The sequence below is a fragment of the Vulpes vulpes genome, chromosome 6 (assembly GCF_048418805.1).
Source record: "Vulpes vulpes isolate BD-2025 chromosome 6, VulVul3, whole genome shotgun sequence".
NCBI lineage: Eukaryota > Metazoa > Chordata > Mammalia > Carnivora > Canidae > Vulpes > Vulpes vulpes.
Genome location: NC_132785.1, coordinates 61,659,690 through 61,687,045, shown reverse-complemented (window position 1 = coordinate 61,687,045; position 27,356 = coordinate 61,659,690). Strand labels below are relative to the sequence as shown.

The following is a 27,356-nucleotide window of genomic DNA, read 5'->3' as shown; positions in this document are numbered from 1 at the left end:
TTCCTTAATGGAGCCCTCTGAGGAAGCCAAAGAGCCATGGAAGTAGGTGGTTAGTGGACAGTAAGGGAACATGAGATGGAGGACGAGTGAGTCGATGTATAGCAGCCATTTATTAAGCAGCATGTGTAAAATTGTATACTTCAAGCTATAGGCAGACCAGCTGTCCAGTACTCATTAGAAGAGAGGATGTTGCTCATAGTATGTGAGGACCCGGAACCTCAGTTCTACTGCAGCTCAGTATTTTTTAAGACTTATTTATTTTTAATTTATTTTTATTTTTAAAGATTTATTTATTCATGAAAGACACAGACTGAGAGAGAGGAAAAGACACAGGCAGAGGGAGAAGCAGGCTCCTTACAGGGAGCCGGATGTGGAACTCAATCCTGGATCCTGGGAGATCGAGATCATTTCCCCTGAAATCAGCCCCCCAACCGCTGAGCCACCCAGTTGTCCCCAGGCTTCTTTTTTCTTAGAGAAAAAGTTGAGAGCTGCCTTCAAGGAATCCTTGTGTCTTGGAGTTATGTACAGTGCATTTCCATTGGCCTCCACAGCAACTGTTGTCTTAGATTCTAACTCCCTTATGTTAGACGTTGTCAGAAGCTGCATGCAAGGAATCCTTGTTTCTCAGAGTGCAGTAGGCCGCATTTCCATGAGCCTCCACAGGTACACTGATCTAGAGTCTAAGGCAAGGAGGTCAGAGGGTAGTAGAAAGCTGCTTTCCAGGAAGGATGGTTGCTGACAGGACACTATGTAGCATTTCCATGGGCCATCCAAAACTGTCGAGTTGTTTCATTCCTAGGTAACTGGAAGACTTAACGGTATTTCTGCTCTCGAGACCTGAATCTTAGAAAGACAACTCCACTGTGAACGTGAGTAATGAGTGGATAAGAGGGGTCCAGGGGATGGTTCTGGCCAAGGACAGCTGAGGCAGAGACACAGATAGCATGTGCTGCAACATTAGGCTAGGAAGGCAATATAGGACAATGTTGCTGGTGACATATGGCCAATGAGGAATGTTATCAGAAATATGCTGAGCACTGCAAGTCAGGGTGCAGAGGCAGCCAGGAATAGGAAGGAAGGTGCTGGACTAAAGTTGGAAGAACAGCTGACTAGGTAAATTAGGGATGCTCCCATGACTGGTGTCAAAAAGATTAGACGTCAGGGAGGAAGTGACAGCTAGAGACACAGGTCTGGAAGGACTCTGCTGAGTGTGACTGTGGTAGACATGGAAATCACTGGGTTCATCCAGGGAGGCAAGGCAGTGCCCTGGGGAACACCTCTATTTGGGTGATAGAAGGGGCAAGGAGGTCCAGATGCAAAACAGTTCCAAGTGGACAGGGCAGGACCACAAGGCATCAGATGCAGAGAGAAGAGGGCCAAGGTTGGGCTGATGCACAGCTCTGCAGTCAGCCCACTGGGTATGTGTGTCCATGCATGCCCAGCACACTGACCTGGAAATTAGTGTCTCCCCTCACCCTTTTCTCCTGGATGACATTACTCTCCTGTTTCTGTCATGCTTTACTGTCTCACTGATGTGTGTGAATGCTGTCCCTGCTTTTAAAAAAGCAAAGTACTAAACAGAATAGTGTTAAGAGCGAGAGGTTAGCTTTCAGTCTTGGCTTTACCACGTGTTGCTATGTAAGCAATCTACAGTACAACAGTTGTCTTCCCCAAGCCACTCTGCTCAACAGCAAATGGGGGTAAAAACATCCCCCTCACTGAGTCAGAAAAGTCCTAAGGAACCACAGCATCTGGCTCAGAGGGAGTGTTTAATAATCTGCATTCATTATGAGGTGTGACCCATACCTACCTTCTATCTTTCTCAATTCGCCATCCTTGTATATCTTTCCTCACTATCCTTGCAATGCTTCTTTTCTCATCTGGTGTAGACTCTGAGAAGACACTTTGGAATCAGAAATCTAAGAAAGGAAATGGTGTGATCTTGAAAGGTGAACAAACCCAATTTTGCCCCACCCAGATCACTGAATCGAAAATGGTGTCCTGAGCTCCCATTAGAGATAAAACAACTGTGTTCTATAAGAGTCTCCCTAGGAGTATTTCCCATAGAATAGTGGGAGCAGTGTAATAACTGGCTGTTCCACCAGAATGTTGGAAACAGTATGCAGTTTTGAGACAACAAAGGGAGAAAGGTAGTTTGCACATACATATCCATTGAAACCCCAGAGGTGGAGCTGTTTTCAAGGAATATCAGGATTCTTAAGAATGCAGGACTTGGAGGGGAGGGTGGCACTTCATTATTGAAGCAGTGCTGAATAGATCTCCATGAATTTCATAGTTTATGCATAAAGCACCTAATAAGAAACTTAGAACTAATCCTTCATAAATAACCTGTACTCAGGATTTAATTTCTTCTCGGTCCTATCATGCACCATATCACCGTCATGAACTTGAGGGTGTGCAGTCCTGGGAGGAGCGTAGGAGGTGGGGGCTGGTGGAGTTCAGTGGAAAGGACCCATGAATCAGCAGGTGGCAACCCAACTGCTTCCTAAAAGCTACAGAATCCAAAAACCAAATCAGCTGTAATTTTTTATTGTGATAAGAAGCAGTGCTTGGCAAAAAAAAAAAAAATTGTTCAAGAAACATAAATGTCACTAAAACTGCCCAATAAATGTGAGCTCTGGAAGTAATCTGACCCTTCAGAGACAACTCCAGGGACTGCAGTTCTTACATGGTCCAGATCTTTCTCATTCTGCTTAAAACCCGACACTCTGGGATCTTATTAGGTGTCATGACCAAGTCAACAGCTAAAGTGACTTAGCTCCTTCACTCCAGGGTCTCAGAGGATCTTGGATTGTGCCTTTTTTTTCCTTTTTTTTTACTGCAAAGTGCATAAGAGTTCTGCCTATGTGGGAGCTGCCTTGAGACAGAGACCAGCATGTGCAGAAAGCCAGAGATCACCTCTTCGTGGTGACAGAGCCAGATGTAAACCTTAGCAGGTAAGTCGAGCATGTTCCTCTCTTGCTTTCTGCTATTTCTCATCCTCCTTCTACCACCACTTCCAAAAGGCAAAGCAAGAAAACCAAAATGATCAATTCCCTGTTCATGAGTTTGTAGAGAGAAATCAAATATTGTAATAGTGGTAGAAGATACAACAGACTTTGACCAAACTGGAAGAAAATTCTCGTTTATTTTTGGTACACTTCCCCAAGCACCATGCCACCCTACCAGCCCCAGAACTTGACAGTTGAAGCAAGTATTTTCTCCCCACATCACAGATGGAGAAACCGAAGTTCAGAGATTAAATGATATAGTCAAGGTCATAGAGCAGGAGGCAGAGCAAACACATGGGCAGCTGCTCTGCCTCTTGGTTCTGACTTCCCTGCATCTCAGGGTCTCCATGGAGGTGATACAGGATGCAACTCTGTTATATCATCCATGAGGAAAACTGCTGTTCTCAGGTTCTGTTCGCTTTGACTCATCACAGGCACCAGAGGATGTCTCGGCATGAGAGGTGAAAACCAGAGCTTCTTGGGGGGTCCCCCCAAGTACTTCATCCTTCTAGGTGTTTCTGACAGGCCATGGCTGGAATTCTCTCTGTATGTGGTCCTGCTGGTGTCCTACCTTCTGGCCATGTTGGGGAACATTGCCATCATCCTGGTGTCCAGACTGGACCCCCAACTCCACAGCCCTATGTACATTTTTCTCAGCCACCTCTCCTTCCTGGACCTCTGTTACACCACCACCACTGTCCCACAGATGCTGGTCAACATGGGCAGCACCAGGAAGACCATCAGCTTCGGTGGCTGCACAGTACAGTATGCAATTTTCCACTGGCTGGGATGCACTGAGTGCATTATCTTGGCTGCCATGGCCCTGGACCGCTACGTAGCCATCTGTGAGCCGCTGCAGTATGCCATTATCATGTACCACCCTCTGTGCCAGAAGCTCGTGGCTGTGGCCTGGCTCAGTGGCTTTGGAAACTCCCTTGTTCAGGTGGTCCTGACAGTACAGCTGCCTTTCTGCGGGAGGCAGGTGCTGAACAACTTCTTCTGTGAGGTGCCAGCCATGATCAAGCTGTCGTGTGCTGACACCACCATGAACGATGCCATGCTGGCTGTACTTGTGGCCTTCTTCGTGCTGGTGCCCCTAGCTCTCATTCTTCTCTCCTACGGCTTCATTGCACGTGCGGTGCTCAGGATCCAGTCCTCCCAGGGAAGGCGCAAAGCCTTCGGGACTTGTTCCTCTCACCTGGTGGTGGTCTCCCTCTTCTACCTGCCTGCCATCTACATGTACCTACAGGCCCCTTCCAGCTACTCCCAAGAGCAGGGTAAGTTTATCTCCCTCTTCTATTCCATAATCACCCCCACCCTCAATCCCTTCATCTACACCCTGAGGAATAAGGATGTGAAAAGAGCTCTAAGGAGACTCCTGTCAAGGACCTGGAGGTTCTGCAGGAGGCTCTGAGATGTGACTGTCTCCATGGGTGACAGAAGCCTGGGCACCCAAACAACACAGGTCTTAGGACAGATTCAAGAGCCCCTCAAGCCCCTGTCCCAACATTTCACCTTCTGTGTGGTCATGGTGCCTAAAATCCCACTTCTCCCAGTAGTCTTTGTTCTGAGAGGCCATTTGTTTTGGGGAATCATTTAAACAGAATTGGTGTTCAATAAGCATGTGTCAAATTATTTCATTTCTAGTTTCCTAATTCTTGCCCCTTTTATCTTCCTTTTTTTTCTTATTTCTCTCCCATTTGTCTCTTTCCAATCTTCCCTCTTCCATTTTCATTACTTCTATCTATGTATAATGTGAAACTGAATCAATATCTGATATTATGTATAATAAATTTGTCTCCTTATATTTGAATTCCATAAATTCTATATAACTTTATTTTTCCAAAAACAAAGAGGATTACTTTCTTCTTTAGATGATTTTTTTTTTTCTAAAGTCTAAGTTTTCTTCTTTAGGAAATTTCCCCTCCATTGGTTAGAAATAAGCATATTCATTATGGATGCATAAGGCTCTATATTAGGTTTATGGGTACAAACCAAAATAGCATATCTAAAAAAACAAATAATGCTCTAGTTGAGAATACAAGATATATAAATACAGTCAAAGCAAAGGACACTAAGACCTTAAATAACAAGTTCAAGGTCATTGCAACAACTAACAAGGCCCCCAAGATGCAGGTACTAGATTAAGTGTGCTTATGCGTGCCATCTTGTTTAAAATGATGTAAGCACTTTTATATTTTTCCTTTGTCGTTTAAGAATTTGATTCTTGGAGAGGTTGCCACAACTTGGCCATAGCTACTCTAGTACCTGAGGAATTGAGCCCAGCTCAAAGTCCATACTGGCTGCCTCATTTAGTAGAACAGAGCCACGATGCTAGGACTCTATATTTTTTTGCGTTTTTGTTATGTTTTGTATTTATTTATATTTAATTTATACATTTTCATCCTGATGCCACACATATGCCAGACACTAACATAACCTAGCAGAGAAAATATAGGAACAACAACAAATGTATGACAATCAGGACAAAAGGAAAATTAAAGAAGTTTTTCTCACAGTAAAGAGCAAAAAGAAAATATAAATTACAAAACTATAGCATGTGAAAGAACCATTACTATTCCCATTTCCCTGGGCTGCTACAGCAGCCCTTGAGTAATAACAGATAGCCCTTTAGAACTGCCTTAGTGACATGCATACTGATATATAAAAGCCTCCTCTTCTGACTTTTCCTAGTGGCATAGGTCCAAGACAGAGTTCAGGGAAAGCAATATAGCATAGACGTGAAGACCTTAGTCCATCTGTCTAGCTATGTAGTGATACGACCTGATTTTAGAACACATTTGAAAGGACTGTGGACTGTTTCTCAAAATAGGTGGCTAGAGGTAAAAATGCTATTTCAGATCTTCCACGGTGAGACCATAAGAAATCTGCTGGTGTCAAGCTAATACAGTCTTTCTGGGTCTGTGAGCCACCAGGTGAAAAGGCTGTTAGCCCTAAAGTGGCCATGCTGAGGAGACTATAGGTGGATGCTCTCACCTGCAGCCAGGCCTCCACCAGGCTTCCCCCAGTCCTGCCACATCTGAGAGGAGGTATCCTAGTGCCTCCTTCCCAGCCTGCCCATGAGTTCAGTTATGCCTGGTGACCTTGGTACCACAGCACAGAGCAGAAGAACCTCCCAGCTGAGCCCTGCCCAAACTCCCAGCCCACAAGATGGTGAGATTTAATAAAACAGTTGTTTTCCTAAGCCACAGGGTTTGGAGATGGTATGGCAGGCAGCTGGAACACTGGGGACCGCTAGAAGAGTCCACATCAGAGTTACATGAAAGCACAAAGTAAACAGGGTGAACTTTCCAGAAACATGGATAGTCTTTGACACATGAAAAGATATTTAAATAATTGAACCGATAATGAAAGGAAAGCATTTCCATTATAATAAACTGACATAACAGATAGAAAAATGTAGATTAATTTTTATCATACAACCCAAGACTTCAAATATTCTGCATGCTTTGGTGTGCTGCTCTATATATTATGGTAAGTTTCGTGAAATTCACTTTCCTCTGTGTTTCTGAGTACTTTGTGGAAAAGTGTGAGAAACACTCAAGAAGAAAACAGGATAGGGTGTGTGCTTTTCAGGTACTCTTCCAAAAATGCCACTTTGCCAGGAAAGTTTTGGAAATCTATTGGTCTGTACTGTGATGATAGACTATTTTGGGGGAAGGGTGGGGTTTGTCAAATTAATTTTATTAGGCTCCATGATCAATTGCCTCAGTGCAACATCCTATCACTATACATTAAAAAAAAAAATAACTTCACACACTCAACAAAATTTCAGTTGGTAAATGGAAATAAACAACTGAAAAGTCTTTATGAACCTCACACACACAATAATATCTGGCTAGCTGAAATTATCTATCACGTAGCATGTAGATATAAAAGGTCTCTGCTAGTTTGTCAAATGCAAAGGCTAGCAATCATTTAGCTGCCGTTTCTCCGGGAGGCTTTCAGATGGACAGAGCATGGGTGCAGTGATGCCCACAGTGCAAGACGGCAGAGAGCTCAACGTAGACTTGGTCTTCATGCTGGGATTGACACCCACAGCTGCTAGGTTCTAATCCGTAGTAACTTAGACTTTGTGTGACAATAGCGGAAAGACTTTTATTCTTTAAGGTGAATAAACTCAATTACCTTTGGCGAATGTTATACTCATCTTACCTGTTTAATATTGTGTTTCCAACTCAAAGAGTTGGCCCTGTCCTTTACCCAGGGCAGCTCCTGATAAATACTCGTCATGCCAAAGTCAACTGGAAAGCTCTGAATTCCTTGGCCACGAGTGAAGATTCAAAATTGGCATTATCTTCAAAACATATCTAGGATATTTAAAATGTTTTTTTATAATGTCAAAAAGAAAAACATGGGAGATGTTTAATATAACTTAAGATAATCATAATGTTCTATTTACCATTTGCACAAATTCCTAATTCTATGGGTTGGTAGTTATCCATTCTCATCCACACCAGACCCAGTGTTACCAAGCTGAAGCCACAAAAGGTTTCCAACAGGAAAAGACACTGTTTTTGCAACATGCAAAAATCCTAGAATCTTTCTGATAGGTTTAAACTACTCTTGCAAGAAAGGTAACATTTTTAATTATTTTACTGCACTTCAGCTTTTAGCAACAAGATCTTTTAAATGGTTTCTTGTGATAATTAGATGCATGATCACGAGAATCGATGTGATAACTGGTTAAAACTCAAGCAAGGATCTGTAATCGTCATTAATTGGGTGCTATAGTCAACGTGGCCTGGCATCCACCTTCTCAAGGTGTCCACCTGAGTAGAGGGCTCTTCAACAGAAAGCCAAGATCTTCCTCAAGAAAACTTGATAATAACACTCTAAAAATTTCATTGACACCGTAGAGGATCTGCCTTTGGTCAATAAAGGTATCTCACACACTAAATAGTGTTTGTAAAAGATTCAGGTAGTTGAAAATTTATTAATAATAAATTAAAATTTTTTGTGTATTTTTATTGGAGTTCGATTTGCCAACATATAGTATAATATCCAGTGCTCATCCCATCAAATGCCCCCCTTAGTGCCTGTCACCCTGTCACCCCATCCCTCCACCCACCTCCCCTTCCACTACCCCTTGTTCATTTCCCAGAGTTAGAAATCTCTCAGGTTTTGTCACCCTCTCTGTTTTTTCCCATTCATTTTCTCTTCTTTCCCCTTCAATCTCTTTCACTATTTTCTATATTCCCCACATGAGTGAAACCATATAATGTTTGTCCTTCTCTCAATGACTTACTTCACTCAACATAATACCCTCTAGTTCTATCCATGTTGAGCAAATGGCAGGATGTTCTTTAATATCCACGTATTTGAGCTTCTTCCAAATTTCTTCTTGTGAATTGAGTTCTAGCTTTAAAGCACTGTGGTCTAAAAATATGCAGGGGAAAATCCCAATCTTTTGGTATTGGTTGAGACGTGATTTGTGACCCAGTATGTGGTCTATTCTGGAGAAAGTTCCATGTGCACTTGAGAAGAATGTGTATTCAGTCGCATTTGGACGTAAAGTTCTGTAAATATCTGTGATATCCATCTGGTACAGTATATCATTTAAAGCTCTGTTTCTTTGGTGATGTCATTTGCAGAAAGTGCCATGTTGAAGTCTCCCTGTATTAGTGTATTATCTAACTATATCTTTACTTTGGTTATTGATTGATATACATGTCAGCTCCCACATTAGGGGCATAAATATTCATGATTCTTAAGTCCTCTTGTTGGATAGATCCTTTAAATATGATATAGTGTCCCTCTTCATCTTTTCTACAGTCCTTGGGATAAACTGTAATTTATCTGATATGAGGATGGCTACCCCTGCTTTCTTTTGAGGACCATTTGAATGGTCCTTTCATTGTCATGCTGGAGGTGTCCTTAGGTTTAAAGTGAGTCTCTTGGAGACAGCAAATAGATGGGTCCTGCTTTTTTATCCAGTCTGAAACCCTGCGCCTTTTGTTGGGGTCATTAAGCACATTCATGTTCAGAGTTACTATTGAAAGATATGAATTCAGTGTCATCATAATACCTATTCAGTCCCTGTTCTGGGGTTATTTCTTTGGGCTTCCTCTTTCTTTTACAGGGTCCCCCTTAATATTTCTTGCAGAGCTGGTTTGGTGGTCACATGTTCTTTCAGTTTCTGCCTATCTTGGAAGCTTTCTGGCCTGCCAGGTCTCTGTAGAGAGGTCTGCTGTTAATCTGATCTTTCTCCCCATCCCAAGTTAGGGATTTCTTGTCTCTTGCTGCTTTAAGGATCTTCTCTTTATCTTTGGAATTTGCAAGCTTCACTATTAAATGTCGAGGTGTTGAGCGATTTTTATGATTTTAGGGGAGATCTCTCTATCTCCTGGATCTGAATGCCTGTTTTCCTTCCCAGATTAGGAAAGTTTTCAGCTATGATTTGTTCAAATACAGATTCTGGACCTCTGTCCCTTTCAGCGCCCTTGGGAACCCCATTTAAACATTGATTTTTCTTCCTCAGGCTGTCACTTATTTCCCCTAATCTATCCTTATGATCTTTTGTTTGTCTCTTTTTTCCTCAGTTTCCCTCTTTGCCATCAACTTGTCTTCTATGTCACTCACTTGTTCTTCCACCACGCCTCCGCCATGTTAGGTCAATTAAAATACTCTATTTTTTTTAATTAAAAAACTAGATTTAGGTAGTTGATTGACCAGATTGTGTTGTTACAGGGTCATCAGTCATTGGGACATGTATGTAAAAGAGAACATTTACTCTCATCTTTCTTGGCACTCTTTCTGACATTAATTATTTAGCAGAGCCAAACATCTAATTATACCACCCCCATGTTTTCATGATTTAAAAAAAAAATCAAGGGTCACCTGGGTGGCTCAGTGGTTGAGCATCTGCCTTTGGCTCAGGTTGTGACCCCAGGGTCCTAGGATCCAGAGCCACATCTCAGGTCCCTGCAGGAAGCCTGCTTCTCCCTCTGCCTGTGTCTCTGCCTCTCTCTATCTCATGAATAAATAACTAAAATCTTCTGAAAAAACAAAAGCAGGGTAGCCCAGGTGGCTCAGCAGTTTAGCGCTGCCTTCAGCCCAGGGCCTCATCCTAGAGACCCAGGATCGAGTCCCACGTTGGGCTCCCTGCATGGAGCCTGCTTCTCCCACTGCCTGTGTCTCTGCTTCTCTCTCTCTCTCTGTGTGTCTCTCATGAATAAATAAAATAAAATCTTTAAAAAAACAAAGCAAAGTCAAGTGTATCCATTTTTTAAATAATCTTAAAGAATTACTACTCTCTTTCATGTTTTCCTCATTAACCATCCTCAGATGTTTTTAAAAATAAATGATCAGTTAAGTACACAAATTTGACCATATCTTTCTTTCTTTATTTTTTATTGCATTATAATTAATGTAGTGCAGTATTAGCTTCAGGTGTGCCCCATAGTGAGTCAACAAGTCCATACCTTTCTCAGTGCTCAGCAAAGTGAGCATTATATTATCACCATCACCTATTGCTCTTCCCCTCTGGTACTCAGCAGTTTGGGCTCTGTAGTTAAGAGTCTGTGTTTTGTTTCTTCTCTTTTTCTTTGTTCATTTGTTGTTGTTGTTGTTTTATAATAAATTTATTTTTTATTGGTGTTCAATTTGCCAACATACAGAATAACACCCAGTGCTCATTCCATCGATTGATCCCCTCATTGACCGTGACCCATTCACCTCCACCGCCTGCCCTCCTCCCCTTCCTTCACTCCTAGTTCGTTTCCCAGAGTTAGGAGTCTTTATGTTCTGTCTCCCTTTCTGATATTTCCCACACATTTCTTCTCCCTTCCTTTATATTCCCTTTCACTATTATTTATATTCCCCAAATGAATGAGAACATACACTGTTTGTCCTTCTCCGATTGACTTACTTCACTCAGCATAATACCCTCCAGTTCCTTCCACGTTGAAGCAAATGGTGGGTATTTGTCGTTTCTAATGGCTGAGTAATATTCCATTGTATACATAAACCACATCATCTTTATCCATTCATCTTTCGATGGACACCAAGGCTCCTTCCACAGTTTGGCTATTGTGGACATTGCTGCTAGAAACATCGGGGTGCAGGTGTCCCGGCGTTTCATTGCATCTGTATCTTTGGGGTAAATCCCCGGCAGTGCAATTGCTGGGTCGTAGGGCAGGTCTATTTTAACTCTTTGAGGAACCCCCACACAGTTTTCCAGAGTGGCTGCACCAGTTCACATTCCCACCAACAGTGCAGGAGGGTTCCCCTTTCTCCACATCCTCTCTAGCATTTGTTGTTTCCTGTCTTGTTAATTTTCACCATTTGTGGTATCTCATTGTGGTTTTCATTTGTATTTCCCTGATGGCCAGTGATGCGGAGCATTTTCTCATGTGCATGTTGGCCATGTCCATGTCTTCCTCTGCGAGATTTTTCTTCATGTCTTTTGCCCATTTCATGATTGGATTGTTTGTTTCTTTGGTGTTGAGTTTAATAAGTTCTTTATAGATCTTGGAAACTAGCCCTTTATCTGATACATCATTTACAAATATCTTCTCCCATTCTGTTTCTGTTTTTTATATTCTGCACATAAGTGAAATTATTCATATTTGTCTTCCTCGGACTGACTTATTTCACTTAGCCGAGTGCTCTGTGGGTCCCTTCTTGTTGTTATGAATTGATCTCATTCTTTTTCATGGCTGCATATTAATTCACAAGGATATATGTGCCCCTATGTGTAGTGCAGCCTTATTTACAGCAACCAGGACACAAAGGCAATCCAAGTGTCCTTCCATAGACAATACATATGTACCATCTACCATTCAGCTCCCAACCCCCAATAGTGCACAAAGCCTTCCTTGACAAACTGTAATTAATTGTCAAAAATCCTCATAGTGGGGTGCTGGGTAGTTGGTTACATGTCTGATTCTGGGTTTCATGGGTTTCAGCTCAGGTCATGATCTCAGGGTCCTGGGATTCTTCAACGGAGAGTGTGCTGCAGATTCTCTCTCCCTCTCCCTTAAATAAATAAATAAATCTTTTAAAAAATTCTCCCTGTTTCCTGTTTCCTTACTCCTAACTTCCAACACCTCATTTAATCATCTCTTGACACACACACTTGATTCTCAAAAAAAAAAAAAATTTTTTTTTTACACCCATGCTCTCTACTAAACAGTACTGTGTCAGCTCTGTGGCTATGGTCTTTGGACATCAAGTTGAGCGCCCTATACACACTCTGCTTCATGATGACAAGTTGGAGCCTGGGCAACAAAAATGACGCTCTCAGTCGGCTGCATCCTGGGAGCACGTCCAGTGGGAGCCAGGCTGTGGGAGACAGGACTTTCTTTGCCGGCTGCGGTCTGCCCATCCACATGTTCTCCGCAAGCCTGCCTCCCGCCAGGCCACGGCTGAGTCCCCTCTGCACACCTGCAAGCTCAGCCTTTACGGCCTTCAGGGGTGGACACCCCACAGTCCAGAGGCATTCCCTCCAGCCCTCCTCCAAACACCTGCTCTGGTAAAGCCAGCTATCATTTGCTGATCTCACGCCCCCCCCCCCACCCAGCCCGAGACACGTTACGTCCTCGTTCTCCTCTGATAGCCAAGCCCTAACTGACAGTCCTTACATTAAGTTCCCTCAGCTAAAACACTGGTCTAGGGCAGCCTGGGTGGCTCAGCAGTTTAGCGCTGCCTTCAACCCAGGGCGTGATCCTGGAGGCCCAGCATCGAGTCCCACATCAGGCTCCCTGCATGGAGTCATTTCTCCCTCTGCCTGTGTCTGTGTCTGTGTCTGTGTATGTATCTGTGTCTGTGTCTGTGTCTCTGCCTCTCTCTGTGTCTCTCATGAATGAATAAATAAATTAAAAAAAAAAACACTGGTCTAGGCTCTGTTTCTGGCTGTGCTCTGAGACACCCGTATGTCACTCAGATGCTGCCATTACTGCTCCAGTTACCGAAAGGCAGGACTCCTACCTGACAACTCCTTAGTTAGAATGCCTCGCACAGTCTCAGGGCAGAAAGGCACTTAATGCAAAGGAGTTCCTGCTGCCAGAGCCGTTCCTGTGCTCCAGGCAGCGATGCCCTGAGTCCCAATGAGGCTCACGTTAAGGTAATTCTCAGCACAGCTAAACAACGTACCACAAAGTCGAAAACAGATGCCTTTTTCCACTCATGGTCACAGAATGAACTTTTCTACCCTGGGAGCTGGGCTCCAGGGGTCCCATTCCCAACAAAGTCCCCCAATCCTTGGAGAACATTGCCCACTAGAATGGAAACTGAAACTGAGCCTTTAACCCGTGACCCTGCTCCTGAAATTTGCCCCTCAAAGGTGATGAGAGGTGAGAGGAAAATAAACTTCATTGTACCCCACGCAGTGCTCTGAATGCAATAGTAGGCTTTTTAAATCTCAAATAAGAAAATGACACACATATAATCATCCCTCGAGTTTCTGCACAAAACAGAGAGTAGAGTGACTAGCCCATGGCAACGAGGCGAGTGCTTGGGACCCTACATGCTTGCTGACCAATTATTCACCCCAGTCAGGTGTCCGATCATGCAATCCAGTATAGACACTAGCTGAGGAGTTACCACAGAACTCACAGGACCCCCCCCCTCCCACTTCAAAGGCTGGTGGCAAATCTCAAGGGCCACTTACAGTTTTGAATGATTTACCTATAAATTCTGAGCTCTCACAGAGCACATTGAAACATGTTATGCCTGTGATTACCACTTTATCATGCCCAACATAACTTGGAAACAGCCAAAATGAGAGAGATGCACAGGGTGGGGTCAGCTACAGGGAAGGGAATGCAGAGCTTCCAGGCGCCACCCTCAGGGGCAGAGTGCATCACTTTCCTGCACATCAGTGCATGTAGCTCTGTGAGACCTGGATGCCTGGAGTTCTCATGGGGGTTTATCACACAGGCATGTACTTGTGACATTGTGACTGGCCCAGTCCATCCCTTGTGCCCTCCCCAGAGGTGGAGGAGATGAAACTGAAGGTCCTCAGTGCTTAGTCTTTCTGGTGGACCAGCCCCTCCCTTGAAACCCTGCAAAGATACCACATGAGTTACATTAGCATAGACCCAGGTCTGGTTGAAAGGGGCTTTTTCCCAACACTCCGAAAATCCAAAGGGTTTTTGAAGCTCTGTGCCAAGCACTGGGAACAAGGATCAAATATACACATTTTTTATTTTACCTCCAACAGTGAGTACAGAAGCCTCATGTCATTCACTACAGTGTCTTCATATAAAGGGAACTAGAAGTTCCAACCATGGGGGACGTGAAGAGCATCCCTGGGGGACCCAATTTATGCCAGCCTGGAGCATGAGAACTGCAGCTGGAACAGAGTAGCACAGGTGTGGTGGGACAGAGGGGAGACATCCAGGCCCCGAGGCCCCATGAGCAGCGCATCAGTGTGTTCCTGATGCTGGAAGGTCAACACCAGAGCTGAAGGGTTGCAGTATGTCCTACGAGCTCAACAGTCTCCAAAAATCAGTGCCTTGGACACAGGAGCAGGGTGAGGTCAGCTTCGGGCAGGAGCTCACAGAGATCTCTGGTTCAAAAACCTGCAAGGCCCCAGGACCTTGGTTTCCTGCATCCTTCATGCTTGGCTCCCACTAGGCACAGACTGAAGGAAATCCATAATCTATACTTTCTCCAGAGGTCTTGGCAGACCTGAGGCCTCATGGGCCTGCCCCTGCTCAGGCTGCATTCCCTACATGGCCACTGTGTTGCTCCAGTTAGACAACTGAGTCTGATGTGCAGAGAGGGAGGCTGAGGACACCATCTGGAGCTGTTGCGTCACAGCTTTCCACCAGGTCTGCATGCCAGACTTGAAAGGCAACCGCTTGTCCAAGAAAGCAGCATTTCTTTAAAAAGAAAAAGGAAAAGAAAGCCTTGCAAACACCTGTCATTGACCGCTGGTGCTGTTCCCAATTCTTAGCAACTTTGGAAATGTAAATCATGGATGTCAAATTGCCCTCATGAGGGCAACAGCATTTATCAAAGGCGGTGAGTCACCCTCAGAGAAATCCAATTAAACATCTGGATTTCAAATGATCCTGCTTTTTTAAATGTATTTATGTATTTATTATTTATAGATTTTATTTATTTACTCATGAGAGACACAAAGAGAGAGGCAGAGACACAGGCAGAGGGAGAAGCAATCTCCTTGTGGGGAGCTCGATACAGGACTCGATCCTAGGGCCCTGGGATCATGCCCTGAGCCAAAAGCAGATTCTCAACCACAGAGCCACCCAGGCATCCTGAGGACTATTTCAAATGATCCTGCTTTGCATTCTGCTATCAATACAGTTTCTACTCTGGGCCCCTTAGCGTTTGGGCCTCCTGTGCCCTACTGAGTCTCCGCCAGTTTGCTAGGTCCTCTCCTAAACCTACCTTCCCCGCTCCCACGGCCATCTCTCATGCTCATACAGTACTAGCAGCAGCTATCATTCACCTGAGCACATACACAGGTCGGGAATGGGACCTGGTACTACCTCATTTCATCTGTAGGGCAGGTATTATCATTCCTAACTTTATCTAAGACTCAAAGAGGTTAAGTAAATCATCCGAGATCACACAGCTGGCAAACATGAAAGTAAGATTGAGGGCACCTGGGTGGCTCAGTGGTTACATGTCTGCCTTTGGCTTAGGGCACGATCCTGGGGTCCTGAGATCAAGTCCCACATCAAGCTCCCTGTAGAAAGTCTGCTTCTCCCTCTGCCTGTGTCTCTGCCTCTCTCTGTGTGTCTTTCATGAATCTTTAAAAAATAAATAAATAAATAAATCTTTAAAAAAGAAGAAGAAAAGGAAATATTGGCATATGCAATGACATGAATGAAACTAGAGTCAAATAAGTCCATCAGAGGAAGACAACATCTGATTTTACTCATGGAATTTAAGAAATGAAACAGATGAACATATGGAGGGAAAAGAGCAAAGCATAAAACAGACTGTTAACTTTGGAGGACAAACTGAGGGTTGATGGATGTCAGTGAGCAGGAGGGTGAGCTGAATGGGTGATGGGCTTTAAGGAGGGCACTTGTCATGAGCACTGGGTTTTGTATGTTCATGTTTCAGGACTAAATTCTACTCCTGAAACTAATATTACAAGGCATGTTCACTAACAGAAATTTAAATAAAAACTTGAAATGAAAAATTAAAAAAGAAAAAACAATAAAATCAAAATTATTGAAAAAAAAAACAGTGTCTTTATCACTCCTGGAAGCTATTTGTATGAGAAATAGTGTTCCTGCATGTATGGCAATTCGTCAAAGCCAGGTTCCTGGACTAGACCTTCCTTCCTTCATCATTTTCAGTGCCACAGATTGCGTTTCCATGCGTTTCTACACCTGCACATGAACTCTATCCTGCCTCTAATACGTAGACCAATTATAGCACCAGAATATGTGGTGAAGCAGATCCTACTAGGTTGTCAAAATTTCCCTCTATACTCTGCCCCACTATTTCCCAGATACATTTTCAAAATCATCTTGCTCAATTCTATTAAAATCCCCATTAGTATGTTAATTGCAATTGCGCTGCATTTTTGTCAATGGAAAGGCAGTGGAGCTCGGAACCTTCCCATCCATGAATAGTTCTCCATTCATTTAGGTCTCTTTTGTATAACTTTTGTACAGTTTTTGATATATTTATTCCAGGTATCTGATAGTTTTTATTGCTATAATTAATAGGATTTTATTACATTTTAAGTTGCAGGTGCTTAGGAGTGCTATTAAGCATTTTTATTTTTTATTGTTTTATTACTTTTAATTAGGAAATAATGCCATATGTACAGAAAAGATACAAGAATAAGAATGATAAGGGTGTCTGGGTGGTTCACTTGGGTGACAGGATGACTCTTGATTTGACTCGGGTCATGATCTCGGGGTTGTGTGCAAGGCTTTGTGCTCTGCACACAGTCTAAGTGAGATTCTCTCTCCCTCCACCCACTCTCCTGAGTTCTGTCTCTCAAATAAATAAATCTAAAAAAAAGAAAAAGAATATGAATACCATAGAGTGCAATCCAATAACCACCCCCCTCCCAAGAATTACCTGTTATCAATACTGACATGGATGTTCTTTTTTTATATATATAAATTTATTTTTTATTGTTGTTCAATTTGCCAACATATAGAATAACACCAAGTGCTCATCCCATCAAGTGCCCCCCTCAGTGCCCGTCACCCAGTCACCCCCACCCCCTGACCACCTCCCCTTCCACCCCCCTAGTTCGTTTCTCAGAGTTAGGAGTCTTCATGTTCTGTCTCCCTTTCTGATATTTCCTACCCATTTCTTCTCCCTTCCCTTCTATTCCTTTTCACTATTATTTATATTCCCCCAAGTGAATGAGAACATATAATTTTTGTCCTTCTCTGATTGGCTTACTTCACTCAGCATAATACCCTCCAGTTCCATCCATGTTGAAGCAAATGGTGGGTATATGTCATTTCTAATGGCTGAGGAATATTCCATTGTATACATAGACCACATCTTCTTTATCCATTCATCTTTCGATGGACACCGAGGCTTTTTACACAGTTTGGCTATTGTGGACATTGCTGCTAGAAACATCGGGGGGCAGGTGTCCCAACATTCCATTGCATCTGAATCTTTGGGGTAAATCCCCACCAGTGCAATTGCTGGGTCATAGGGCAGGTCTATTTTTAACTCTTTGAGGAACCTCCACACAGTTTTCCAGAGTGGCTGCACCAGTTCACATTCTCACCAACAGTGTAAGAGGGTTTCCTTTTCTCTGCATCCTCTCTAACATTTGTGGTTTCCTGCCTTGTTAATTTCCCCATTCTCACTGGTGTGAGGTGGTATCTCATTGTGGTTTTGGTTTGTATTTCCCTGAGGCAAGTGATGTGGAGCATTTTCTCATGACATGGATGTTCTTGACGATGACAGTCCCCTCTTCAGATAGAATTCCTCTTTTCAATTGTACTGTCTCATCTGGAATTGGTGCAGTGTTTCCCAATGACAAGATTCTGCGTATACATCCTGTGCTGCAATTATTCACCAGGGATAGCAATCCCTTCTTAAGTCATCTCACCAGAAAGGAAACATCCATTTGCCTCCATTGATACCTTTTATGAGATGGTTAGGATGCTATCTAATTTCTGTTCCTTACATAGTTAATATTTTTCTTTCACAACTGATTAGCCAACTGTGGAGAGAGACTCCCCAAATATGTAAGTACCTGCTCTTCTTTCACATCCCTTTAGAGTTTAGCACTCATCCATTTGCTTCATACTTGATACAATTTTTACTATGATAGTTGGAAAGAATTATTTTTTTCCAGTTGCATGCTGTTGATGTTTGTATATTAATCTTCTATCCAGCAACTTTCCTTATTTTTTGAGTTCTACTGGTGTAGGAAGCCTCGTGGATTTCTTCCAAATTAATAGTCATATTGTAGCATTTTTATTTATCCAGATATTCCTCTGGGTGAGTGATTGGTAAACTCTCAATTCAGTTTTAAGTTCCTGGTGCCCAGAAGTTTTTCTCTTTCCAGAATAACTGTGTTTTAATTACATTTTACCCTGTATGTCAATGCGTGTGTGGCAGGGAGACAGTGTGTAATAGCTCACTTCACCAAGATGCAGAAAACAAAAATCTAGATCAGAGTTACTCCCAAGAGCTGGTCCTAGACAAGAAAAAAAGCTTGCAACAAAATATAAATCAGACACTGTTTCCTTTATTGAGGCATTCTTACCAAGAAAAAAAAATCAGCTTATCTAAAAAGCATGCTTAGTAATGTGATTGATCTACATTCTTGCACAAGTTTCTTATATCAACAGTTGGCAGGCAGTGCTTTGAGCAGCAGAACTCTGGATGCCTCATTTAACAGAGGAAAGAGTGTTTCCATCCTGAACAATCCCATGTGGTTCAACAGTTGTCCCATGCATAGAAAAGCAATTAATCAATATGAAGTATGGCAGATGAACTGCTCCTGAAGTCAGATAAACCCAAGATAAACTCTTACAATTGAAGGTAAAATGCATTTTCTACATAATACTTCTATTTATTAGTATAGGCTCCATGTACTCTAAAACCTTCTTTTGCATGATTTTCAATTTTCTATCCCAGCAGAGCTGCAATTTCAACCACTAGAGTCAGGGTAAGATGATTTTTTTTCTTCATCTATTACTATTAAGTCATTTGGCAAAGAGATTTTTTTATTTATTTTTTAGGATTATCTTTTTTTATTTTTATAAATTTATTTTTTTATTGGTGTTCAATTTGCTAACATATAGAATAACACCCAGTGCTCATCCCGTCAAGTGCCCCCCTCAGTGCCTGTCACCCATTCACCCCCACCCCCCGCCCTCCTCCCCTGCCACCACCCCTAGTTCGTTTCCCAGAGTTAGGAGACTTTCAGGTTCTGCCTCCCTTTCTGATATTTCCCACTCATTTTTTTAAATGCATAAAGCAATTTAATTTATCTACAGTAGTTTATAGTAAAAAAGATTTCTAGCCAATTTCTTTTAAAATTAAGGGAAAAAAAACAATTTAAATCAATAAATACCAAAAGGTCTTATATTTTCTGAATTTTCAACTATCTACAATAAACATGAATTCTTTTATTAGAAAATAAAACTGTTACAAAAACCAAAAATAAATAAGTCATTGTCACAAAATTGCAACATAATATATAGTTTACTTGTTCTGTTACAGTCAGTTAAGGGAAAGATAGTAGGAGTGGTGATGTGTGAAAGTGAACAGAACAAAGATGGGTAAAAAAGATATGGGGGAAAGGGGATTTAGAGAGAGTAAGAAGCGAAAAAGAAACAGAAAAAGTGCTTTATTAAATGAGTTAGTTACATGAGGTCACCAAAAGGAACATATCTGACTAAGGTTCTATACTGAGAACCACCTCATTTGGATGATGTGATTGTCCTGTGTCTTCAAACTGGGACAAAGGGGGTGTTCACATTCTCTGTACAAAGGCACCATCAGCAAGATTTGGCATCCCACCCTGGACCAGGGGAGTCGTCGAGAGATGGTCTTCACCCTGGATGGAGGAGTGCTCGCTCCCACTTGTGGACACCTAGATGGCAGGGAGCCCAAACGCTGGCATCTGGCAGCCTGCTTCTGTCACTACCAAAAGGCTCAAAGACAATGGTCAGCTCAGGCTTTTCTTCTTGAAGTGTTTTTAATGCACATTTTGTATCATAATTGAAATACATTTCACACAACCTGCAAGAGGAAATCAAGAGCCTTGCATTATGTTCTTGGAAAAACACTCTCAGAGTGTTTGCCTTAAAAGTCTCATCTCCTTATTTCCCTTAACCTAACACATTCCTAAACTCTCCAATGCTATAATTCATGCCTCATGTTTTCCGGTTATATTTTTAACCTTCAAGTTTGGAAATGTTTAAATATATGTACATTCACAGAGAATAGTAATGAACCCCTAGGCCTGTTACCCAGACTTGACAACTCATGGCCAAACTTGTTTCATCTCTCACCCACCTACTCCTCACATCAGTGGATTATTACAAACACAACATTGCATGCATCTGTAAATATTTCACTATACGACACTAAATGAACGCTTTTTAAAAACACAACCACAATTCCATTATCACACTTTAAAAAGTTAACAGTGATTCTTTAATATCAACATATATATCTAATCAGTGTTTAAATTTCCTCAACTGGCTGATACACTTTTTATATTATGTTCATTTAATCAGCAGCCATGTAAGTTCACACACTGCAATTATTCGGTATGTCTCTCAAATCTTCTTTGATACACAATTTCTTCCCTATTGTCTCTCTCTCTCTCTCTTTTTTTTAAAGTTTCCCTTACAACTTAGCTAAGAAATCATTCCATTTGTCCTGCATCATTTCTAACAATCTTGATTTGCTTGTGTGACGGACTGATTATGTTTCTCCAAAATTCATATATCGAAGCCCTAATCCTCCATATGATTGTATTTGGAAAGAAGCCTTTGAAATAAATTAGGGTTAGATGAGATCATGGGGGTGGGTCATCATGATGGGATCAGTCCCCTATGATAAGAGAAGCCACAGCACACACTCTGTCTCCCTGTCCTTGTCTCTGTCTCTCTCTGCCATGTTGGGACACAGGGAGAAGGCAGCCATCTGCAAGCCTGGAAGAAAGCTCTCCCCAGAATCTGAATCTCTTGGCACTGTGATCTTAGGCATTCCGTATTGAAAACTGTGAGAAATGAATGTGTGTTGAGCTGATAAGACATGTTGACTGCATAGAGGTTCCTCAGTCTATTTGAAGCCTGTCCCTCATCTCCAGAGAGTCCTTCAGGACTGGGTGAGCAACTCCACATACAGAAATGTCCCAGCTTCATCCTGGCCTATCCTTCCCTTTGTCCCTCTATTTTCTTAGCTCTGAGAATTTTGGCTTTTCCTGCAGCACATGTGCTCCACTGTCTGCTTAATGATGCAATGCTGATGCATACTTCTGCTTAAGCGAACCTGCATTCCAGTTGGTTCTCAGCCTTGAGGTCATGAACTAGAAGTCCCAGGACTGATAGAATTTATATTATTTGAGTAAGATATAGATAATAAATAAACAAGAAAATGATATTGCATGTTTGTATAATGGTGATCAACACTATGGAAGAAAATAAGCAAAGAAAAGGGGATGAGGATATGCTGGACTGCTGTTTTCAGTAGGATGATCAGAGACAGATATCTAGAAGACCTTTCAGCAGAGAATTTAAAGACACATGGGAACAAGACACCAATGTCAAAGGGGAGAGAGGTCCAGCAGAGGGAACAGGAAGTGCAAGGTTCTGGGGGTGACAGTAATTTTGCAAAACTACAAGGAGATCAGTATGAGTGGAGCAGAAGGAAAATGAATTTGCATAAGAAGCAGGGGCCAGATCACAGGGGGCCGTGCGCACTGCCATGAGTTTGTGCAATTTGCTTTAAATGTGACAGGAAGTCACTAGACCATTTTGGTAGGAAAGATATGATTACTTGTTCATGTTTTAGCTGCACCCTCCATCTGCCATGGTAATAATAATAATAGATGCAGAATGCCACCAGAACATTCCAGACAAGAGGGCACAATGGCTTGAACCAGGGTAGGAGTCACAAAACTGGCAAGAAGAGGTCAATAACAGGTATGTTATGAAACCTATCAGGGCACACCAATGAGTTGGACATGTGCATAACAAAAAAGAGGTGTCAAAGATGACACAGGTTTTATTTTTTCTTTTTTTTTTCTTTTTTTTTTTAGCTTGAGAAATTAACAGTGAGTAACCATTGACTGAGATGGGGACAAATCAGTTTTTTCGCAGAAGGGGTAATGCGGTTTGGATTTGGACATGTAAAGTTTAGAAGGTTTATTAGACATACAAACAGAAAGGTCAGACTAGCACTTGGACATGGAATTCATGTAGGTATAAGTTGGGTAACACAACATATATATGGTAAAGCAAGCCAGAAGACTAGACGATGTCAACATGGGATGAAGTATAGAGAAGAAAAATTAACCCAATGATTGAATCCTGAGGATTCAGCATGTGCAGGTCAGGAGGATAAAGAGAATCCACAAAGGAGACTGAGCAGAAACAGCAAATGAAGTGGAAGAAATCCACTGTGAAGAAGGTGTGACCCCTAACACTAAGTGAAGGGAGTGTCTTCTGTGGAGAATGTGATCGTCAGGGCTGACAAACGTACAGGACTCATTAGGAAGCTCTTACTGGAGAGGTAATGAATATCTGGTGGTATCACTAATAATGAAACCCAACACAATGCACATAAGCTGGTTCATGGAACTTCTAAACTTCATGTTTCTGGAACTCTCTTTTCCCACTTAGAAATCCTCAGAACACCCCCCTGTGCAAAGACCTTTGCGATTAAGATGAACCACGGATGCTCTCATTCTCAAAGTACGTATGGTCACTTAAAGAGCCATATAGTCCTAGTCTTCCACTTTCATTGGGACTTGTGTTTTTTGGGGAACATGAATGGAAACTTTTCACACCCAACTGAATGTTAATTATTCTGACTGTCCAGATAAAGTTAAATACTGGTTCATAACTCATACCCTATAAAAAAAAGTCTGGGACAAAAGGCTCAGGCTCAATCTCAGTCTGAGTACAGATGAAACCATCTGGGGTTTTGATAACTGATCAACTTGTCCTTGGGACTCTGAATGCTGCCACGTGAGTCTGTGCAGAGCACACTTACTTCAGGTTTCGTAGGATACAGCCCTGCTGTTTTAGCACTTCGCAGAGCAGCATGACCCCTAGATCTCCCAGGTCATTGCTGCCCAGGCTTAGCTCCCGGAGGCTCTTGCTGGAGGTCAGAAGCGTGGACAGATCCCAGCAACAGTGTGAGGTGAGGCTACAGCCATCCAATCTGCAAGGAAGAGGGTGATTTAGAAAAAATGCCCTGTTCACCATCCCCCCAACTCCACAAGCTCTCAGCTTGCAATGTTTCAAATGCACAAAAAGCGCAGTATTAACTAACTTGGAATAACTTTTTGTGCCCATGGTTATTTTTCTCCCCTTTTTCAGATGAAAGTATTTTTTCCAGTCTACTAGATTGTGAAGATCAAATTAGTAATTGTGAATTGATTTTTGCCAAATTCTATGCCTCTCTTCAAGTTTCCCTAAAACACAGTGCCAATCACCCTATTCTTTTGTGGTAAGGGAAATCCAGTATTTACAAGAAGTAGAAGTCCTCTCAGTCTCAGGATCCTCAAATAAGCTGAACCTCAAGAGGACACCATCACTTCTCAGATACAAGTCATCCCATTATCATACCCCCACATTAGCCACCATGCATCACCATCATTGTAATTAGCTATGAGACCTACTCTAATATCTGAAGCTTGCAGTTCGGGTGCAAGAGGCCCTCACAGAGTAGCTTCACCCCTGTGTCTCCAAGAGCATTGCCCCGTAGGTAAAGGTGTGTGAGCTTCTGGTTAGTGCTGAGCATGGAGGCCAGAGCTGGACAGCAACCTGGTGTGAGGCCAGAATTCACCAACCTGGAGAAGGAACAAGAACAAGCCTTCAATTTTCAGCCTTCCTTGAACATGGCTCAGCTATCTTGCCACAGGAATCTCATCTTATCTAAAAAGGTGCATCCTTGCATCACCTGGGGGACTCAGGTTGTGATCCTGGGGTTCTGGGATCAAGCCCTGAGTCAGGTTCTCTGTTCAGTGGGGAGTCTGCATCTTCCTCTGTCTTCCTGCACTGCCCACTGGTGCTGTCTCTCACTCACTCTTTCTCTCTCTCAAATAAATGAAATCTTAAAAAAAAAAAAAAGTTGCATCCTTCAACTTCAAGGGCAGGAGCCAGCATCTTGCATACAATCTTAGGAGAGCATGACTCTGCCTGTGGACCCATAAGAGAGACAAGTAATGGTCACAGCAGATGTCTTGCTGGGATCATTAGAAGAGACAGAGCAAAAGCAAACTGATCCAGATTCCTTCCACATTCTTCTTCTTTCTTACACATATTCCCTCTCCTATGCATGCTCCTTACCACCACATCTTAATACAAAAAACAAATCCCAGATTATCCTCCACTGTTAATTCCTATAACAATGCAGGCACTTGCCTTATTTGATTCTCACACTAACTGAGCGAGGTGGCAGTGCAGCTGTAACTATTATATATCTTTTACAGATTACACATCTGAGGTTATCAAATCACATGTTTCTCTTAAGGTCAAAGAGCACGTGTTTAGTGGAGAGGGGACCTGGACGTAAGCCTTATAGGGTCATTGCTCCTCTGTGTCCCTTCTATCCATATCACTCTTCCTTCTTCACTGGAAGGGGTCTCTTGGAGCAGAGATCTAGATTTGCATTACACTCATTAATTACACTCAGGGATTGAGATGTTTGGTGTGCTGCACTTGGGTCAAGGTGAATATATCCTATCACCCAACAGGAGCATGATGCTCTGAGGTAGAGAGCTGCATCATTCTAGCATAGAAGCTCAGAAGGTGGTACACATACACAGAAAGCCACATATGCTAGACCTTCAACAAAACTTTGACTTAACAACATCTCATGCAATCAAATTCTTCTTGCCAGAATTCTTAACAATGTTATGTTTTTAAGCTCTAAGCTGTTTTAGAATCAGGAAAAACAGACACATAGAAAGTAGTACCAGCAGGTGATCAAAAGAAAGCAGAAGTACTTATCTACACAGTGCTTTCCATCTCCCCAGTCAAGGATGAATCATAATTTTTAAAAAAAAGAATAAGCACGACAAAGAGGAGAATAAAGCCCAAGATGGATGAGTTTTAAAAAAAAAAAAAAAAACCAAGGCAAGTTTTAAAGGGCTTCTAGTAATAACTTTATTTCCAGCTAGGAACAATTTCATCAGGTGGTCCTTAATTAGGATACAGAAGGAATTTGCAAGATTATCAGCTGTTATGAACCAAATATTTGTGTCCTCTCAAAATCATATTGAAATCTTAATACTTATTGTGATAGTAGGCAAGTGCAGCCTTTGAGAGGTAATCAGATCTTGAACACAGAGTATTCATTATGGAATTAGGGCCGTGATAAAACAGACCCTAGAGAGTTCCCTTGCCCCTACTGCCATGTGAGGACACAATAAGATGGGTGTCTGAAAGCCAGGAAGAGAGTTCTCACCAGGAACCAGATGATCTACAGACACCTTGATCTTCAGCTTTCCACCTCCAGAACTGTGAGACATAACTGTTTGTTGTTTGAGTCACTCAGACTATGGTACTTTTGTTACAGCAGCCTGAACAGACTAAGACACCAGCAAAGATAAAGATCATTCCAGAAGACTGAACATGTCATTCTAAAGGAAAGGAAAAAATATTTTGCAGGATACAAAATGGAAACCTCTGCCATAATTTCCATAAAATGACTGGAAATGATTATGAAACTAGTATTTGAGGAACAGTGCACCATGAAATGCAGCAGTTACAAGCACAAGGTGGTTTTGTTAAGAATAAGTCACATCTGAATTATCAAAATGTTAATAACCATTGAGACTGAGTGATGGATTCATGGGGTGCATGATGAAATATTTAGGCAATCAAACAACCACTTGATTAGAGGGCTGTAACCATCATTTCTCTTGGTCTCAACCAATCCATTCAACTCAGTTCTACATTCACTGAGCACAGATATCTTGCCATGTACTCTATTGTCAAATTAATGTGTTTTTTAAATGTACTGATATACTTTACATTATAAAAATGTGTCACAAAAGAAAACTGAGGAAGAATATTTAACATTTTTTAAGTGTTTACTATATGCTTGGCTGAAATAATGACTTTAAGTAAGATTATCTCATAGATTTACTATAAAACCAAGATGGAAAAAAAAAATAATAAAACCAAGATGGAGCTGTTGTTTTGTTTTGATTTTTTTATTTTATTTTTCAGCTTAAAGTGTCCTTTAATAAGTGAAAATATAGTTCATAAAATTCCCTAACGCTAATTCCTTTTTTATTTAATTTAAATTCAATTAGCCAATATATATGCATGATTGCTTTCATCCTTATTTTTAAATGGAAAATCTGAGACTCAAGGAAATTACTTGAAAATAAGAAGGAGCTTCCTAGATGGACTGTGAGGATGGGAGAGTATTTTGCATACCAAGCAAAAAGAAAGTGATAAGCAAGGGAAGGAAGGATGAAAGAGGTCAACTTTTTAGAACTAAGACTTATTCAATATGACTTAAAATGGAGTAAAAGGTATGGCAAAGGCAGTGATCTAGAGGTGATCAGGGACAGCTCTGTGTAATATGCTAAGACACAGCAAGTACACTCTGACTTCAAAGAACTTTTGAAGTTTTTTAAGAAATACCTCAATATTACCAAATCTACACTTTATTATTTTTTAAAGACTTTATTTATTCATGAGAGACAAAGAAAGAGAGGCGGGCATTAGAAATGACAAATACCCACAATTTGCTTCAACGTAGATGGAACTGGAGGGTATTATGCTGAGTGAAATGAGTCAATCGGAGAAGGACAAATATTATATGTTCTCATTCATTTGGGGAATATAAATAATAGTGAAAGGGAATAGAAGGGAAGGGAGAAGAAATGGGTAGGAAATATCAGAAAGGGAGACAGAACATGGAAGACTCCTAACTTTGGGAAATGAACTAGGGGTGGTGGAAGGGGAGGAGGGTGGGGGTGGGGGGTGAATGGGTGAGGGGCACTAAGGGGGGCACTTGACAGGATGATCACTGGGTGTTATTCTGTATGTTGGCAAATTAACACCAATAAAAATAAATTTATTATTTAAAAAAAAAGAAAGAGAAGCAGGGACATAGGCAAAGGGAGAAGCAGGCTCCCTGCAGGGAGCCTGAGGTAGGATTTAATCCTAAGACCCAGGAATCATGGCCTGAGCCAAAGGCAGACAC

The 27,356-nt window shown here is 41.9% G+C and overlaps 2 protein-coding genes across 7 annotated transcripts in view; one reads left to right on the top strand and one right to left on the bottom strand.

The window, feature by feature from the left end:
* The first annotated feature begins 3,465 nt into the window (after positions 1 to 3,465).
* Positions 3,466 to 4,425, top strand: OR2B11 (olfactory receptor family 2 subfamily B member 11). The gene has a single exon (XM_025985598.1). The coding sequence runs from the start codon at positions 3,466 to 3,468 to the stop codon at positions 4,423 to 4,425; it is 960 nt and encodes a 319-aa protein (XP_025841383.1).
* Positions 4,426 to 19,513: 15,088 nt separating this feature from the next.
* Positions 19,514 to 27,356, bottom strand: part of NLRP3 (NLR family pyrin domain containing 3) — a 67,830-nt gene continuing 59,987 nt past the window's right edge. For all 6 annotated transcript variants that reach the window (XM_025985586.2, XM_072761150.1, XM_072761148.1 and 3 more), the window contains 3 exons: positions 23,812 to 23,982; positions 23,181 to 23,351; positions 19,514 to 20,195 (listed from right to left, as the gene is read on the bottom strand). In XM_025985586.2, the coding sequence (XP_025841371.1) occupies positions 20,006 to 20,195; positions 23,181 to 23,351; positions 23,812 to 23,982 (532 nt within the window). In that variant the 3' untranslated portion in view covers positions 19,514 to 20,005. The remainder of the gene's footprint in view (positions 20,196 to 23,180; positions 23,352 to 23,811; positions 23,983 to 27,356) is intronic.